Here is a 20,039-nt window from a genome sequence, read left to right as displayed (position 1 = left end):
ACCAGCATGACTACCACAGCATTCTGCAGCTATACTCCATCCCATCTGGTTTGTGCTTAGTGGGACTATCATTTGTTTTTCAACAGGACAATGATCCAACACACCTCCAGGCTTTGTAAGGGCTATTTGACCAAGAATGAGAGTGATGGAGGGCTGCATCAGATGACCTGGCCTCCACAATCACTCGACCTTAACCCAATTGAGATGGTTTGGGATGAGTTGGACTGCAGAGTGAAGGAAAAGCAGCCAACAAGTGCTCAGCATATTTTGGAACTCCTTCAAGACTGTTGGAAAAGCATTCCTCATGAAGCTGGATGAGAGAATACCAAGAGTGTGCAAAGCTGTCATCAAGGCAAAGGGTGGCTACTTAGAACATCTAATATCTAAAATATATTTAGAACAGTTTTTTGGTTACTACATGATTCCATATGTGTTATTTCATAGTTTTGATGTCTTCACTATTATTCTACAATGTAGAAAATAGTACAAAAATGAAAAACCCTTGAATGAGTAGGGTGTGTCCAAACGTTTGACTGGTACTGTATATATGTATTTATTCATTTACACCAAAGAAAACAAGTGATAGACAGCAATAAAGATAAAAACAAAAAACAGTTTGCAGGTGTGATTGGAAGCACAAGGCATATATGAAATTACACCACAAAAAAATATAGATGCGTATACAATACATACTGTAAGTACAAAAATAAAAAAGGTTTGTTAAAACCTACTAATTATAAATGTATAAATGAATTGATCTGTAATCATGAAAAAATTATAATATTTGTTTTGTTTAAATGTGTGTGTGTGTACATGTGTCCATGTGAGTGTGTAAGAGTTAGGCTACATGGAGGATATTACTATATGTAATGTATTTTCATAAAAATATAATTTTACACTGAGAAATATGCAAACAAGGTTGAATTAATTCTCAAGTTGAATTGTATGGTCACTCAATCTAATGCTATTTTGTTGAGCATATTCACAATCCTATTTCAGCTGGTTGCCTTACAATTGTACATTGAATTAACTTTTATTTTACAGTGAAGGTGGTCTGTCAGCATTTGCTTTCTTTATGCAGTTTGTTGTGGTAAACTAACAACAGACAAAGCTTGGGATACCCCCAGGTCAGCGGACTCTCTGGCCTATCAAAGACATAAATAAATCAATGAACTACCGGAGGAAGAAAAGAACCAGCACTACTACACACCTTGAGGCTCTGGTTTGAATATCCCTGACCTAGTACAAGTTATATAATGGCTTGGAAACATCAGAGCTTCTGTGATTTAGCTTCTTATTAAGACAATGATGTATTCATCCACCTCAGGGAGGACATAAATTATCAGCAGTTATCTCAGTGACAGTCTTACATTCTTTCATACCCCCTCCACCCCTTAAAGTAGGGCCAGTAGGTGCCGGGATTTGTACACACGCAGGCAGGAGATACACATATGTGCCATGGGCGGCGGCCATAACTGCAAGGCCACCCTCAGGCTGACAGTCTCACATTCTACCTATAAAAATAGTATTGTATTGTCAAAGAGAATTCTTTGTTGTTTAACCATACTCCCTTAAGAAGAGGTCTGTCACCCTCTCTCTTTATGAAAAATGAGTCAATCTTGCCCCATTCATCTCTTTACATGTTACGTTATGAATACCGAATTATATTTTCTTTAGTTAAGTAACTGCTCAGGAGGGTGCGGTCTTCAACGGTTACATTGGACCTGGAGTGCCTGTCTTAACATTTACGTTCAGAGTGTTCTCACGTTCTGTTTCCAAGCCTGGTACACTCAACTATTCATCTCAAACAAAAACCAACTACCTACACCATCAGGTCGTCAATACAGATCCCATGTACACAAAACTGCCAAAACGCAGAAATCATATTCGCCCCCTGCCATGAATCTGACCTGTATGAAATGTTGCTTACCATATGAACTATATAATGTGTTGTTTTTGTTGTTACAATTTTGCTTGTGATTTACATTACTGTATGTAGGGAAATGTATGTATTTATGCACTATACGTGGTGATGCTGTGCTGTTGAGTTTGAGATGAGATGCAAGACAAATTTCTCGAAAGGGACACACCATAAAGAAATGCACTGTTGGTGCAATAAGGAAAAAGTTAGAAACAATGCAGCGTCATCAATGAGACATTAGCTGCATGAAGCAGGTATTCTTTCCCGTACTGCTCCGCTACTTCTCTTTTCTGTCATACTCTATGTCTCACTCATCACATTTAACAAGGGCTGCACCTACTTTAATTTTCTTTAGCTAAAGCAGGAATTTCACCATTCTTACATTCACTACTATTACTTTTAAAACTCTTTGCATTCTCAGCGTCATTGTCATTCTCACACCCCTGAAGTTTGAGCTGAGAAGAATGTTCTTGAAGGACTTAACTCCCAGGGCGAAAGCACATGCCATAGTATGATCATTAAAACCAACCTTTAAAGATGTGTTCTCATCACTTTGGGGAGCGGGTTCACATTTGTTGGATTGCGTGCATGATTTATCTACACAAATAACATACTTGTTTTTCATCTCTGTGGTGAAATTGAAAAGCCACTTTTACCTCAGCAATAAGTCACTGTAATGACTGGAAAGAGAACATTCCTAACACCCAACCACAGTTACAAGTGAAATGAAGTCAATCTGACCAGAATGCTAAGCTAGAGTTGTAATTGTGGTTCTGAATCCGAAGACAATGTACAGTAGTTGTCCATGGTTACTCTTGTTCAGGAAAGTGCAGGTATAGATAGACCTAATGCAGGGTATTTCAAGTATACCCTTGATGTATTTTGAATATAAAATGTAGAATAATATCTGCCATTTAGCAGACACTTTAATCCAAAGTGACTTAGTAATGCATGCATACATTTTTTACATATGGGAGGTCCCAGGAATCGAACTGACTATCCTGGCGTTACAACCTCCATGCTCTTACAACAGCTACAGAGGATCATTTTATTGAAGTGTTTTTATAAGCTATACCAGCAGTGTTACGTATAACACACCGTGTATGTACAGTAGGCCTACACTTTAGAATGTTCAGCTGAGTTAAATGTAGAACTCCCAAACACTACCAGAGATGTGACATGCAATGATTAATTGAAAGTATAACAAAGCAGTCCCTTAACATCAATAGTACTTCTTCTGGCAGAGGATCATTTTACTCACATAATCACTCTAGCTTTTCTCATCAAATCTGCTGCCAAGTGGAGATAAACTGGATTTGAGCTGGGCTGTCACTGAAACACTCACAAGAGCATAAGGCATGCAGCCTGTACCAACAGGCAAGCTGAAATGTCACATGTCATAGCTGAGAAGATCAGATAAGATCATCTAGTAGCTGTACAACGTTGCATCTTCTCAGCAATGCAACTCAAGTCAACAGTATAGTCACACAAGAGTCGTATTGTCTTTATTATCCCCATGGGGTAATTCATTTTGCAGAACATAGTTAAAACAATAGACACAAAAACAAAACAATATGTACAATGAGACGTACACAGAAAGTAGACATCTAAATTAGACATGAATAGAGAGTCAGTCTGTACCTTAACAGCCTACAGCTTACTGAGAAAGCTGATAGCAGCTGGGATGAAGTAGAGCAGGATTCTCCAACTGGCCCCCCAAGTTTTCTGAACCAAATGTAATCGAATAAAAAACATCCAGAGAAAATGATTTTATATAGAGGTGCTGACTAACGGCAAATAAACTATAAGCTCTAAAAAATAAAGAGTCACACACTATAAATAAACTCCCAGTAATTTATTGGGTAAATCACCAATGTTTACCCAATAAATTACTGTGCCTTCAAATTTAATACAGGTTTTGTTGTTGGACATAAAAGACTGTAAAAACACCAGCAAATCAATTCCAAGAGATTTCCATTTTGGAAATCTATTCCAAGGTATTCTCATGCATAATAGAGAGATATTCATTAAGTGTACAAAACATTAGGATTAGGAATTTCTAATATTCAGTTGCACCCCCTTTTGCCGTCAGAACAGCTTCAATTCTTCGGGGCATGGACTCTTCAAGGTGTTGAAAGCATTCCACATTATGGAATGGCCCATGTTGACTCCAATGCTTCCCACAGTTGTGTCTCGTTGGCTGGATGTACTTTGGGTGGTGGACCATTCTTAATACACACTCAAACCGGTGCGCCTAGCACCTACTACCATACCCCGTTCAAAGGCACTTAAATCTTTAGACTTGCCCATTTATTCTCTGAATGGTGCACACACACAATCAATGTCTCAATTGTCTCAAGGCTTAAAAATCCTTCTTTAATCTGTCTCCTCCCCTGAAGTGGAGTTAACAAGTGACATCAATAAGGGATCATAGCTTTCACCTGGATTTACCTGGTCAGTCTACAGAATGTCATGGAAAGAGCAGGTGCTCCTAATGTTTTGTACACTCAGTGCATGTGATCATACACAACAAATGTAAGCAAGGTTTTTAAATTATTATGTTTTAGTCAAATGTTATATTTGTTTGGTCTTTTTGCAGTCAATTTGCAGAAACACAAATTATTTGCAATTATGTTCCTGCCCCCCTGACCATCCGCTCAAGAAAGAATTGGCCCATGGGTGAATTTAATTGGTGATCCCTGAACTAGAGTTTAAACCTAGGGTGCCTGTATCTGCACTCTGAGGGAACCAACAGGGGATGCTAGGAGTCCCTCAAAATGGATTGCACCTTACGTATGACTTGTGTCTGATACAGGTGAGTAAATTCATACCAATGATCCTGCTACCTAGTTTCACAATATTACCCAGCCTGTTCTTGCTCTCTAGGTTTAGATTACTGAACCAGCAGATCATATTGAATATTAGCTCTTGTGTATGAGCATTCATATACAGTACTGCATTTGCATAAGGTACATTTGCTTACAACCATACTGTAAAGACCATGCAGACCTTTAAATTGATATTGCATTGACAATGTCTCCGATATCAGCTTTCCTTTTTCTGACATTACCATGTTTGGGAATAAAATGTTCTTAGAAGCCCTATTTGTGTGTGTGTGTGTGACGGCGTGTTGAGTGTGTACCTCCCATTTGGGTGAAATTCACCTGCACCCTGCAGACATTTTAGGTGTACTACGGAGAGAGGGATGATCCTCCTGTGCCAAGTCTGAACAAGTATTTGGTGCTTATTTGAATAAGTGTGAACAGGTACTTTGTTCTCATTTTTACTACCGCTGTCTTTTCTTCTAAACTGTCAATGAAATAGTTCAGTTTTGAATAATAAACTTGAAATAGCCTTTAAGGTATAGGACCATTTACAGTAAAATAATAAACCACTGAATGTTGGATACAGTGTGATCGTGTAACACCCTGGCCATAGAGAGGGTTTTTGTTCTTCATTTTTGGTTAGGCCAGGGTGTTACATTGGGTGGGTGTTCTATGTTAATTTTTCTATGGTTTTGTATTTCTTTGTTTTGGGCCGTGTGTGGATCCCAATCAGGCACAGCTGTCGTTCGTTGTTGCTGATTGAGAGTCACACATAAGGAGCCTGTTTTTCCTTTGGGTTTTGTGGGGGATTGTTTCTGTTTCGTGTTTGCACCTGACAGTACTGTTTGGCTGTCGGTTTTCTTGTTTTTGTATAGTGTTCACGTTGTTTAATACATTCTTGAAGATGAACACTAACGCTGCACCTTGGTCTACTCTCTCTTCCGACGGCCGTTACAGAATCCCCCACCAAAAAGCGGAGGAAGGAGAAGCACCAGGAGAGGAGAAATATGGACTCATGGACTTTTGAGGAGATGGAAAGGTGCGTTCAGGATTCCTGGAGATGGGAGGAATTTCTCGACGGAGGTGGACCGTGGGCTCAGGCTGGGGAATATCGCCGCCCGCAGTGGGAGATCGAGGCGGCGATAGCTGAGAGGCGCTGGTACGAAGCGAGGGAGCGCAACAGGCACGAGAGGCATTTTGGGGGGGCACACGGGGAGTGTGGCGGAACCAGTAAGGAATTCTGGGCTAACTCCCCGTGCTTACGGCAGGCAGCGTGGTACTGGTAAGGCACCGTGTTATGCTGTGAAGCGCACGGTGTCTCCAGTGCGCGTGCATAGCTCGGTGCGCTATAGGCCAGCCCCCTGCAAGTGCCATGCGAGTGCCGGCTCAGCGCGTCTGGTCTCCAGTGCGCCTTTTCGGTCCAGGTTATCCTGCACCGGCTCTGCGCACTGTGTCTCCGGGGCGCTGGGAGGGTCCAGTTCGCCCAATGGCTGCGCTCCGCCCGTGCCGGGCCAAAGTGGCCATTCAGCCTGGAGTGTGGGTAAATAGCCTAAGTATCAGTGCTCCCCCACAGCCCGGTTTATCCTGTGCCTCCTCCTCGGTCCAGGCCTCCAGTGGGTCTCCCCATCCTGGTCCGTCCTGTGCCTCCTCCTAGGACCAGGCCTCCAGTGGGTCTCCCCATCCTGGTCCGTCCTGTGCCTCCTCCTAGGACCAGGCCTCCAGTGGGTCTCCCCATCCTGGTCCGTCCTGTGCCTCCTCCTAGGACCAGGCCTCCAGTGGGTCTCGCCAGTCCGGAGCTGCCAGAGCCGCCAGTCCGGAGCTGCCAGAGCCGCCAGTCCGGAGCCGCCAGAACCGCCCGCCAGTCCGGAGCTGCCAGAGCCGCCCGCCAGTCCGGAGCCGCCAGAGCCGCCCGCCAGTCCGGAGCCGCCAGAGCCGCCCGCCAGTCCGGAGCCGCCAGAGCCGCCCGCCTGTCCGGAACCGCCAGAGCCGCCCGCCAGCCTGGTGAGTCCTGTGCCTGCGCCCAGGGCCAGGCCTCCTTCATGTCTCCCCAGCCTGGTGAGTCCTGTGCCTGCGCCCAGGGCCAGGCCTCCTTCATGTCTCCCCAGCCTGGTGAATCCTGGGCCAGAGCCGCCAGAGCCGCCAGAGCCGCCCGCCAGCCCGGAGCCGCCAGGGCCGCCCGCCAGCCCGGAGCCGCCGGGGCCATCCGCCAGCCCGGAGCCGCCAGGGTCGCCCGCCAGCCGGGCGCAGCCAGGGACGCCCGCCAGCCGGGCGCAGCCAGGGTTGCCCGCCAGCCGGGCGCAGCAAGAATCGCCCGCCAGCCGGGCGCAGTCAGGTTCGCCCACCAGTCCTCCGGCGCGGCCAGGGGCGCCACCTAAGTGGGCGACGCCGAGGGTGGAGCGGAGGCCATGTCCCGCACCTGAGCCGCCGCCGTAAGAAGGCCCACCCGGACCCTCCCCTTCGGAGTCAGGTTTTGCGGCCGGAGTCCGCACCTTTGGGGGAGGGTACTGTAACGCCCTGGCCATAGAGAGGGGTTTTTATTCTTTATTTTTGGTTAGGCCAGGGTGTTACATAAATTCTTGAAGATGAACACTAACTCCGCTGCACCTTGGTCTACTCTCTCTTCTGACGGCCGTTACAGATCGCAAATTCACATTTCAGGATGTTGGCATCTTTTAGCACCAAAGCGGTAAGTGGTATGCTTCCCCCTGGCAGCCCATACAGTAACAGGCCAACACACATAACACAGCCAATGCCATAGATTATGACTGAAAGGATTATGGCTTACTACCACCTTTCCTCACCTCAGCTTCTCTCCTATGCCTTTCACCAGGAGAAGATGAGCCAATTAACAAACCAGACTCATACATGATGCTACTTGTTGGGACAAAAATGAATCATAGCCTCGATATTTCTGTTATTATAACACTGTCAAATTTGAAGTAAACTGTGCCAAAAGCAGCGTACCTTCAAAGCACCAACAACTCAACCCAGAGTAAATATCTTTCTCTATGCTTTATTTCCCTGTGCTGGTTCTCTCTGTGGATGAGATCACTTACAGTATGTGTACCTACAGCACTGAGCTCACCATGTTTTGACTTGACAGGGTAACTATAGCAACACAAGGCCTACAATCAATCATAGATGTATAACTATTATTCTATGGCTAGAATAATGTTAGCCTTCTTCTATGGCTTTTCTGCATCCCCTGCTTATCTCCACTGCCATTCCACAGTTTAGCTCTTTTTCATTCCCTCAACCAAGACCAAGAGTAGCCCTAGATCAACTCTCCGCAACCACAAGACAGAAAACATACAGGAGAGAGGTTGAGACAGAGGCAGCATTACCCCCTGTGCTGCAACGCCACCTACAGAACGTGTTGATCAGAATGTAGTGTCAACGTATCTCTGTCACACCACTATGAGGTAGGAAGAACCCTAAGGATAGTGCTGCAGAAATGCAACCCACATGCTAATTGTGGATGTATCACTCTGTATATATGTAATAAAAGTGTCTTAGACCCTAACCAACACCAATAAATGTCAACAAAATATCTAACTATTCTCAGGCAAAATGATGGCCAGTCCAGTCTCCAGGATGACTCAGTCCAGTCTGTATGTCCATGAGTGAAACATTGAGCAGAGAACAGAGATGTGTTTGTTTTTCCAGACCGTTCTAGTCTCTGTTGAGATGAGAAAGATGATAGCCTCTTCTGATGAGAGATTAGGCGTGGAACAGTCTTCAGCAAATGTTACTCACTCAACATTTCCAGCAACCAGTATGCTATGCTATACTATACCGTCCATGCAGCAGTGGAGGCTGCTGAGGGGAGGATGGCTCATAACAATTTCGGAACGGAGCCATGTGTTTGAATGTCACTACCATTGAAAAGTTTGGGGTCACTTAGAAATGTCTTTGTTTTTGAAAGAAAAGCAACATTTTTGTCCATTAAAATAACATAAAATTGATCAGAAATACAGTGTCGGCATTGTTAATGTTGTGTGGCTCAGTTGGTAGAGCATGGTGTTTGCAACACCAGGGTTGTGGGTTCGATTCCCACGGGGGACCAGTACGGAGAAAAAAATATATGAAATGTATGCATTCACTACTGTAATTCGCTCTGGATAAGAGTGTTTGCTAAATGACTAAAATATAAATGACTATTGTAGCTGGAAACTGTTTATTTTCTATGGAATATCTACATAAGCATACAGAGGCCCATTATCAGCAACCATCACTCCTGTGTTCTAATGGCACGTTGTGTTAGCTAATCCAAGTTTATTATTTTAAAAGGCTAACTGATCATTAGAAAACCCTTTATGTTAGCACAGCTGAAAACTGTTGTTCTGATTAAAGAAGCAATAAAACTGGCCTTCTTTAGACTAGTTATGTATCTGGAGCATAAGCATTTGTGTGTTCAATTACAGGCTCAAAATGGCAGAAACAAAGACCTTTCTTTTGAAACTCGTCAGTCTTGTTCTGAGAAATGAAGGCTATTCCATGTGAGAAATTGCCAAGAAACTGAATATCTCGTACAGCGCTGTGTACAACAGACGCCTCACAAGTCCTCAACTTGCAGCTTCATAAAATAGTACCCGCAAACACCAGTCTCAACGTCAACAGTGAAGAGGCGACTCCGTGATGCTGGCCTTCTAGGCAGAATTCCTCTGTCCAGTGTCTGTGTTCTTTTGCCCATCTTAATCTTTTATTTTTATTGGCCAGTCTGAGATATGTATTTTTCTTTGCAACTCTGCCTAGAAGGCCAGCATCCCTGTTGACATTGAGACTGTTTTTTTGCAGGTACTATTTAATGAAGCTGCCAGTTGAGGACTTGTGAGGCATCTGTTTCTCAAACTAGACACTCTAAAGTACTTATCCTCTTGCTCAGTTGTGCACCGGGGCCTCCCACTCCTCTTTCTATTCTGGTTAGAGTTTGTTTGCCCTGTTCTGTGAAGGGAGTAGTACACAGCGTTGTACGAGATCTTCAGTTTCTTGGCAATTTCTCACATAGAATAGCCTTCATTTCTCAGAACAAGAATAGACTGGCGAGTTTCAGAAGAAAGGTCTTTGTTTCTGGCCATTTTGAGCCTGTAATCGAACACACAAATGTTGATGCTCCAGATACTCAACTAGTCTATAGAAGGCCAGTTTTATTGCTTCTTTAATTAGAACAACCGTTTTCAGCTGTGCTAACATAATTTCAAAAGGGTTTTCTAATGATCAATTAGCCTTTTAAAATGATGAACTTGGATTAGCTAACACAATGTGCAATTGGAACACAGGAGTGATGGTTGCTGATAATGGGCCTCTGTACGCCTACATAGATATTCCATTAAAAATCATCAATTTCCAGCTGCAATAGTCATTTACAACATTAACAATGTCTACACTGCATTTCTGATCAATTTGATGTTATTTTAATGGACCAAAAAAATGCTTTTCTTTCAAAAACAAGGACATTTCTAAGTGACCCCAAACTTTTGAATGGTAGTGTATTTGTTACCATTCCACCAATTCCGTCCCAACCATTCTGCCTGTTCTGCCCAATTAAGGTGCTACCAACCTCCTGTGCAATGCAGATATTAGTCTGTGCTACCAACCTCCTGTGCTAAAAATCCAGATTAAACTATGCGATGAACATTTAGTCTTCAGTACACATGAGAAAGTAATGACTCTGAGCAACCTTGTCCGCTCTCTCCCCGGCACTAACTGAATGGGTTTGTCAGTCTTGCTTTCCCCGCCTCTCCCCTGGGGTCCTTCTGCCATTCCTCTGTGTTTGCACCTGGGTGTGCCGGAGCCTGATCAGTTTACGGGGTCTGGCACAGATACCTGTCTGACGAGCTCGATCGCTCCAACCCTTCAGCCTCCAGATGCGACAGCTAGGAGGCAGGCCGATGCTGGGGAGGAGCCCTGTAGCAGATAGGTAGATATAAGCCAGCTGCCACCAGAGAGGAGTCACTCAGAGGGGCTTGACTTTCCTCTTAGTAAGCGTACCTGCTTCACCAATCCTCTCTGTCTCTCTCTCTCTCCTTTTCTTTTACTCCCCTCAGAGGATCAGAAAAGCTGCAACCATGAGTTACAGGAGCAGTGGCAGCATGAGTGGAGGCTTCAGCTCTGGCGGAGGCTTCAGCTCCGGTGGCGGTGGTGGCGGCACTGTGAGGAAGAGCTTCTCAAGCTTCTCCTCTTCAGCAGCCCCTATGGGCTCCAGCCGTATGAGCAGCTCATCCGTTAGACGCTCCGGAGGCGGTGGTGGGGGCGGCTTCGGCATGGGCGGTGGTGGAAGTGGAGGAGGCTCCAGCTTCAGCTATATGAGCAGCGGTGGAGGCATGGGCGGCGGCGGTGGAGGCTTTGGCATGGGTGGCGGCGGTGGAGGCTTTGGCCTGGGTGGCGGTGGTGGAGGCTTCGGTGGAGGTGCAGGCTTCGGCATGGGTGGTGGCGGCGGCGGAGGTGGCTTCGCCCCCATCACAGCTGTCACAGTCAACTCAAGCCTGCTTGCCCCCCTCAACCTGGAGATCGACCCCAACATCCAGACCGTCCGCACCAATGAAAAAGATCAGATCAAGGGCCTCAACAACCGCTTTGCCTCCTTCATCGACAAGGTCAGTACACCTTTATCCTCTTAAAGCCATTCAATCTAAGAGGATGTTAAACGTATCAAGTATGCCATGACTATGGGCCTGTCCAAGTAAATTAAAATATATTGCATTGCTCCTCATCTACCATATGCCAGCATAAACAGGGAGCAGATATCCTGCAAAGGAGATACTGCAAAGGGATACTGCAAAGTATCTGCAAAAGGACACTTTGCAATAGCAGTTTATGGCTGGGATGTTGTTTTATGGTACTGGCTGCAAATAGCACACTTGAATAGTTGCAAGGCTGTGTATCTTGTGTGCTACTGTAGGGCTCATGAAATATTTCACAGCCACTGATAATGCAGCCCCCGTAAAACCGGACCATTTGGGATCCAGTTAGAACTGGCTCTGAAAACAAATACACAGAATGATATAGTGACTGCATCCTCCACCTGAATGTATAAACAGGGGCATATCACCTTATCACAGGTGGTCAACGTCCTAATGTGCAGCCTGTTGCATCGGAACTGACAGCTGAGTAGTTTTCTTTGACCGTAATTGCCCAGGCTCTGTGAGTATAGGAGTGGGGGGTGAGTTTGGAAACCATAGCCCAATGAGGGAAGGGATCAGGTTATAGCCCCATTCCCATGGCAGCAGGAAGGAACACACTGGCTTTCAATAGAATGCTATGTCTCTGATGGTGCACCTGAGAGTTTATCCTCTCTCCCATCTCTCCCTCACAACCTGCAGAGACACAGACACACACCTGCACAAAGTTGAAGCTAATATGGCAAATAATATACTTTATCCATATGTCTGAAACAGCAAGGAGCTGTGTTAAATTAAAGGTTCTTCCTAAACACTTTCATCTTTCCGACTACAGCACTATAGACAATAGTGAAAATCAGACATTTTCTCAAGGGAGAGTTAGAAACACACCCTGTTAGTGAAACTGCACAGTCAGCTTTTCATAGGTTCTAACCAGACCTGCTTTTATTTTGGATGAGCGGACAGATTCAATTCAATTACCTCATTTGCCTTCTTCTGCAAAACAATTGTATTTACCTTGTGCAATGTAAAATACATCAATTAACCCTTAATTTTGCTGCTGTTACAGTCACAAATCATTAAATGCCTTCAGGCAGGTCATTTTCAAATTCTGCAGAATGCCTTATAATTACAGTGCACGGCAGCAGGTCAATTCATTCACTAAGAGGCGATTCCACCTCAGGCTAATGCAGGGAAACCCAGCCATATCTGCTGGGACTTGCTATTACTTAGAATTAGGGGGGCTAAGGCGTGGCAGGCCTTAGCCCCCCTAATCTCCCTCCCGCCCAGGTACCTCACATGGAAGGAATCTTCTGGGAGCGAGATATAAAGTGGATAGATCTCTCCATGTCTGCCCCAGCCCTTAGGGAATGACTCAGCTCAGTACAATAGGCTATGGAGGGCTGTGTGTGCAAGTCCCTCCTTTTTTTACAGAGGTGTGGGAGAATGCCAGCTCTGTCTGAGAAAGTCCCAATAAAAACTTCAAGCAGACCGTCTTCATTACCTCAGTCTAATCTTGAACCACTACATAAATACATAAGTAAACCTTGCCAGGGAGATGATGCCAAGGCAACATCACATGATACAACTGGATATTATATAATATGACATAACCCAATTTAAATTCTCAACGTAATGGAAGATGTGTGCCAACCTGTTTCTAGCAGTAAATATGACACCTGGTTGTAACTATTCTATTTCTCTCTCTACACACAGGTACGCTTCCTGGAACAGCAGAACAAGATGCTGGAGACTAAGTGGAGCCTCCTGCAGGACCAGACAACCACCCGCTCCAACATTGATGCCATGTTCGAGGCCTACATTGCCAACCTGCGCAGACAGCTCGACGGCCTGGGAGGAGAGAAGGTCAAGCTGGAAGGAGAGCTGACAAACATGCAGGGTCTGGTGGAGGACTTCAAGAACAAGTAAGTTTTACACAAGAAATTGTATGGATGTTCTAACTGTCCTACACGCTGTCCCATGTAACCATTGGTAATCTGTTTTTCCAGATATGAAGATGAAATCAACAAGCGTGCCGCAGTGGAGAACGAGTTTGTCCTCCTCAAGAAGGATGTTGATGGTGCCTACATGAACAAGGTTGAGCTAGAGGCCAAGGTCGACGCCCTTCAGGATGAGATCAACTTCCTCAGGGCCATCTATGAAGCGGTGAGGGCCATGTCAATCCACAGTAAGCTTCGTTTTCGAAGAGCTGTGATATAAATAAAAAATAATCGACATTATGGCTTTCCTGACGTCCTTCTCTCTCATCTTTCTCCAGGAGCTGAGTGAGCTGCAGGGCCAGATTAAGGACACCTCAGTGGTGGTGGAGATGGACAACAGCCGTAACCTGGACATGGACTCCATTGTGGCTGAAGTGCGCGCCCAGTATGAGGACATTGCCAACCGCAGCAGAGCCGAGGCCGAGTCATGGTACAAGCAGAAGGTATGAGGAGACTTAAGTATATTTGTATGGATTTCCTATAAATGAGAGGTGCAGTAAAATATAATACATAGGCTTTAGACTGACTAATGACTGTGCCAATCCTCTCATCCTTCAGTTTGAGGAGATGCAGTCCACGGCAGGACAACATGGGAACGATCTGCGCAACACCAAGTCAGAGATTGCCGAGCTGAACCGCATGATCAGCCGTCTCCAAAACGAGATTGAAAACGTCAAGGGACAGGTATGTACAGTATGCTGGCAAATGACGGTCAATTCAAAATAGCATCAGGTCTGGCACAACACTAACATTCAATTAAGTGAAAACATCAGTCTTACTTCTGATCTTGTCTTTTCTTTACCTGGTAGCGTTCTACCCTTGAAGGCCAGATCGCCGAGGCTGAGGAGCGCGGGGAGATGGCAGTGAAGGACGCCAAGCTCCGCATCAGAGACCTGGAGGATGCCTTACAGAGAGCCAAGCAGGACATGGCCCGGCAAGTGCGTGAATACCAGGAGCTGATGAACGTCAAGCTGGCCCTGGACATTGAGATCGCCACCTACAGGAAACTGCTGGAAGGAGAGGAGGACAGGTAAGCACAGGATCAAATAAAGACATGGTGAAACAAAACGAGACAAATGCATGGCTAGGAAATGTAAAGGCACAAGAAATGGAAAATCTTCTAGATGCGGTCAGCTCTTTCACTATAGTAGATGCTTAGAGATTATGTCAACTAATCTATGAATCTTTACAAAGAATTACCTCTGGAGGTGGAACTGCAACCATCCACATAACCTCCGGCAGCAGCGGTGGTGGTGGCGGTAAGAACTTAATACATATGCGTTTAAATTCAGTTGGACAAGAAAAATAAAATAATACTTGTAGGTCTGATTATCACCATCATCAGTCCAAGTATTGACTTTGCCCCTTCCATCTTTCTCTCCCAGGTGGAGGTGGAGGATTCGGCATGGGCGGAGGCGGCGGAGGTGGCTTTGGATATGGCGGCGGCAGTGGCATGTCCATGAAAAGCGGTGGTGGCTTTGGCATGAGCGGCGGTGGTGGCGGCAGTGGCTTTGGCATGAGTGGCGGCGGTGGCGGCGGTGGCTTTGGCATGAGCGGTGGTGGTGGCGGCGTGTCCATGTCCCACTCCTCCATGACCTCCACATCCAGACGCTTCTAAACACAGGAGTCTGTATGTCTGTCCCCACCTCCCCCTCTCCTCTCCCTCCACAACCCAAACAAGCTACAAACTCCTCCTGTCACATGCAGGCACAGAGCGTCCACTGATCTACACTTATAACCCAGGATGGGCTGTTATATCTGACCCCCTCCTTAGCTGCATATGCCCCATAGCTACTGGCTGGTAGGAAATAGTGGATGATATCAGAGGATGCACTGAATGCTGACAGATCTTTTTTATCCCAATGTTTCCAGTGTTTTATTCCTGCTAACTCTTGAGCATCCTGTCCCTCACAGATTCAGAACATAGCCCTTAAAGATAGAGGCAGTGATAGTAAGAACCGGAAGCAGAGAATTAAGTCTACTCCCTCTTCAGTCAGCCTGGCTGTTTTTAACTTGCTGGATGGTGCCTGTCATGGTCACACAACATTGGTTGGCGGTGCTGTGACAGTGCATCTTCATAAGGCAACACTAGCTCCTCATCGCACACAACATAGTGGCAGTTTCCAAATGAGCCGGCAGGCAGGTGCCATGTTGTTCACTAAATGTTGAGAAAACTGACAGTACAACATGCCCCTACCCCCTGTGCTCCATTGCCCCCATATTGCTGTGCATTGTGGTGAATGCCAGGTCAACTTAAGCAGCTATACTAAAGTGGCACCCCCTTTCTCTGGGGTAAACAATCTAGCATTAACTCTTAATTCTCCCTTTCCTAGGGACAATGGGTTCTCCACTGAGGTTTGCAAACAGTGTTCGGTTCGGTTCTGTTTTTCTTTTCATTCTGATCAATAAGGGATGACTGGTACACCCAGATTTATTGAATGTAATTGATCATGTGTTATCAACAAAACATCCTGAATAAATCTGAGTTTTATAAAATACTTGTGTTGAACATTTTTCTTCTGATTGTATATAGGGGCGGCAGGTAGCCTAGCCTAGTGGTTAGAGTGTTGGGTCAGTAACCAAAAGGTTGCTGGATTGAATCCCCGAGCTGACAAGGTAAAATCTGTCATTCTACCCCTGAACAAGGCAGTTAACCCACTGTTTCCCGGTAGGTCGTCCCTGTAAATAAGAATTTGTTCTTAATATGTTCTATTTACATAGACGGTCAGACACTGATAACAATTGGGAACAAAATGGCTCTAGATTTGGGGTCAGTTGAGTAGCATTCAGAAGAATGAGACACAATGACATTACTGATAGGGCTGATAGGATTACTTAAAGCAACAACAGTAGTAAAATTGTCAGTTGAGTATCCATCAGAAGAAGGAGAAACGATGACATTACTGACAGGGCTTATAGGATTACTTAAAGCAACAACAGCATTAATGTTCTTAAAGAGTTAACTTAATTTAAATGAACTCAATGCCTTCTTGACAGTTTAATCCACTTTGGCAAGTAAACGTAAAAACGTAATCCTTATGACTCAACACCTTGTTTTTATTTAATACCCATGGATTCAAGCTGTTACACGGTGCATACCCAGATAATATATAACCTATCGTCAAGGCCTCTGACACAATGTAAAGGGATCTATCATCACTATGAACTATAGCTAAACGCCAAGTTATTAAAGGGATAGTTCACCCAAATTACAAAATTACATTTGTTTCCCTTACCCTGTAAGCAGTCTATGGACAAGGTATGCTATACTTTGGTTTTGTTTACCTGGGCGTTGTTTCAAATGCTGCCTTTTTAGCATTTGTGGCAGAAATCCAATGCAAGTCAATGGTACCTGTATTAGCATTTCCATGCTTCATGCTGTCATACTTTGTCCATAAACTGCTTACAGGGTAACGATACCAATATGTAATTTAAATACTCACATCTGCTTCAATTTCGACAGGTAAGCTACAGGCAGACAACTTTAACTAATGTAAGATATGCATATGTCTACCGTACCACAACTGAAGTGACAACTTGACCTATCTAACCCATTCACAAAAACACATCCCTCAGCTTATGCTGCCCTCTAGTGAGAATAGAGGGCAGCATACAGTAATAATATTATACTGAACAGGTGCAGTCTACTGTACAGTATGTGTATTTATTCTTTCAGATTCTGTTTTCCGGTATCTAACATAATCTTTCATTTTATCCATATGAAAAAATAATACAGTTTACTATAGAATACTAGAGTTTACTATAGAACACTACAAATCAAATCAAATCAAATTGTTTTTGTCACATGCGTCGAATACAACAGGTGTAGACCTTATAGTGAAATGCTAACTTACAAATACGTGTTAAATAACAGATAATTAAAGAGCAGCAGTAAAATAACAGTGACGAGGCTAAATAGAAGGGGTACCAGTACAGAGTCAATGTGCGGGGGCACAGGTTAGACGAGTAATTGAGGTAATATGTACATGTAGGTAGAGTTATTAAAGTGACTATGCATAGATAATAACCAGAGTAGCAGCAGCGTAAAAGAGGGGGGGTGCAATAAATCTGGGTAGCCATTTGATTAGCTGTTCAGGAGTCTTATGGCTTGGGGGTATAAGCTATTAAGAAGCCTTTTGGACATAGACTTGGTACCATCCTGGATCCTGGATGGCAGGAAGCTTGGCCCCAGTGATGTACTGGGCCATACGCATTACCCTCTGTAGTGTCTTGTGGTCGGAGGCCAAGCAGTTGCCATACCAGGCAGTGATGCAACCAGTCAGGATGCTCTTGATGGTGCAGCTGTAGAACTTTTTGAGTATCTGAGGACCCAAGCCAAATCTTTTCAGTCTCCTGAGGGGGAATAGGCGTTGTCGTGCCTTCTTCACGACTGTCTTGGTGTGTTTGGACCATGATAGTTTGTTGGTGATGTGGACACCAAGGAACTTGAAGCTCTCAACCTGCTCATCTACAGCCCTGTCGTTGAGAATGGGGGCGTGTTCGGTCCTCCTTATTCTGTAGTTCACAATCATCTCCTTTGTCTTGATCATGTCGAGGGAGAGGTTGTTGTCCTAGCACTACACTGCTAGGTCTCTGACCTCCTCCCTACAGGCTGTCTCATCATTGTCGGTGATCAGGCCTACCACAGTGATCAGGCCTACCACGGCGAACTTAATGATGGTGTTGGAGTCTGTGGATCTGTTGGGGCGGTATGCAAATTGGAGTGGGTCTTGGGTTTCTGGGATAATGGTATTGATGTGACCCATGACCAGCCTTTCAAAGCACTTCATGACGACAGACTTGAGTGCTACGGGTCGGTAGTCATTTACGAAGGTTACCTTGGTGTTCTTGGGCACAAGGACTATGGTGGTTTGCTTGAAACATGTTGATTTTACAGACTCGGTTAGGGACAGGTTGGTCATTACAGGGCTCCCGAGTGGCGCAGTGGTCTAAGGCACTGCATCTCAATGCAAGAGGCGTCACTACAGTCCCTGGTTTGATTCCAGGCTGTATCACATCTGGCTGTGATTGGGCGTCCCATAGGTCGGCGCACAATTGGCCCAGCGTCTTTCGGGTTTGGCCGGGGTAGGCTGTATTTGTAAATAAGAATTTGTTCTTAAAACCACTTAAGGATCCACCCCTTTTTTCAATTTTCGCCTAAAATGACATAGCCAAATCTAACTGTCTGAGCTCAGGACCTGAAGCTAGGATATGCATATTCTTGATACCATTTCAAAGGAAAAACTTTGAAGTTTGTGGAAATGTGAAATAAATGTAGGAGAATATAACATATTAGATCTGGTATAATCTAGTGGCCAGCTACAGGCTGTTAGATTTGGGTATGTCATTTTAGGTGAAAATTGAAAAAAAGGGGCGGATCCTTAAGAGGTCATTAAAAAGAATTTAAGCTTTCTGCCAATATCAGATATGTCAACATTTTATTGTTACTTACAACCTTATGCTAATTGCATTAGCCTACGTTAGCTCAACCGTCCCACGGAGGACCCACCGGTCCTGTAGAGGTTTTAACTGACTTGCCTAGTTAATTAAAGGCTGTGTGAATGTTGACTTGTTTAAAGATCTTACATCAGCTATGGAGAGAGTGATCACAGTCATCCGGAACAGCTGATGCTCTCATGCATTCTTCAGTGTTGCTTGCCTCGAAGCAAGCAAATAAGTTATTTAGCTCATCTGGTAGGCTCGTGTCACTGGGCAGCTAGCTAATGTTAGCAGGCTGGCTCGTTAGCTAACATTACATATATGATCTTATTATTTGTATCTCAGAGCAATTTGCTTGGCTAGTTAAAGCGTAATTAAATTGTTGCCAGCAGTACAGTTACAGTCACCAACACTCTGAATAACATGAAAACAGCCGACCAGCTCTGCTAGGGCGAGTAAAATGGTCAGAGTAGGGTGTTTTCTCATTTGTGTCTGGAAGTAGCTAGCAAGCTAGCCAATGTTAGCCAGTTAGCTTGGGTGCTTGACTGCCGTTGTGAGGTCAGAACGTTCGGATCAACACTACTCATCAGCCAGAGCGTCCAGTGTGCGCTCTGAACGCTCCGAGAGCGAAACGCTCTGAATTTACAATCTGACAGCACAGTTGCAGTCACCAATGCTCTGGATAATATAACAGGCTAGTCAGCTCTGCTAGGGCGAGTGATTTTCAGTGAGCTGTTCTCTCATTTGTGTCTGGAAGTAGCTAGCAAGTTAGCTTGGGTGCTTGACTGCTGTTGTTAGTACAGAACACTCGGATCAACCCTTAAAGAGATGGGTGGGGCTAAAGCTTAAGAGGGTGTGAACGAGGCTTAATGGGTGTAAACAAAGAAGGGCTCTCCAGTAGTAGTACCAAAACATTCAAAGGCCATTTTCTCAAAAGTGAGTTTACAAGTTTATCAAGTTTCAAAGCAGAATAACTTTCCCATTGTTCCTCAACTGTAGTGTATGATATACCATTTTGTAGCTCTGAGTCTCTACTTTTATCCAATGTAAAAAACACAATTTCAAATTCTGCAACATAAGACCGATTTGAGCTGGTCGGTCACATATTATAAATACCTCACATGTTTATCCGACTCCATTAAGATGATTAGCAATATGCAAGAGACTACAGTTGAACCATGTGCAGTCAAGTATTATCCATTTAGCAGACTAAGATCAATGAGATCAATCACCG

At 44.7% G+C, this 20,039-nt stretch overlaps 1 protein-coding gene across 1 annotated transcript; it reads left to right on the top strand.

The window, feature by feature from the left end:
• The first annotated feature begins 10,689 nt into the window (after positions 1–10,689).
• On the top strand, positions 10,690–15,862 carry LOC106566974 (keratin, type II cytoskeletal cochleal). The gene is made up of 8 exons (XM_014135683.2): positions 10,690–11,342; positions 13,083–13,291; positions 13,376–13,532; positions 13,645–13,809; positions 13,925–14,050; positions 14,176–14,396; positions 14,561–14,625; positions 14,752–15,862. The coding sequence occupies exons 1-8, from the start codon at positions 10,815–10,817 to the stop codon at positions 14,982–14,984; spliced, it is 1,704 nt and encodes a 567-aa protein (XP_013991158.1). The 5' UTR covers positions 10,690–10,814; the 3' UTR covers positions 14,985–15,862.
• Positions 15,863–20,039: the final 4,177 nt, after the last annotated feature.

The sequence above is a fragment of the Salmo salar genome, chromosome ssa13 (genome assembly GCF_905237065.1).
Source record: "Salmo salar chromosome ssa13, Ssal_v3.1, whole genome shotgun sequence".
NCBI lineage: Eukaryota > Metazoa > Chordata > Actinopteri > Salmoniformes > Salmonidae > Salmo > Salmo salar.
This window is presented reverse-complemented; position numbering and strand designations above follow the sequence as displayed.

Coding starts and splice junctions, on each gene's coding strand:
- LOC106566974 (XM_014135683.2), top strand. CDS start 10,815: ATGAGTTACAGGAGCAGTGGCAGCATGAGTGGAGGCTTCAGCTCTGGC. Junction 13,810..13,924: donor AGTCATGGTACAAGCAGAAG/GTATGAGGAGAC, acceptor CTCATCCTTCAG/TTTGAGGAGATGCAGTCCAC. Junction 14,051..14,175: donor TTGAAAACGTCAAGGGACAG/GTATGTACAGTA, acceptor TTTACCTGGTAG/CGTTCTACCCTTGAAGGCCA.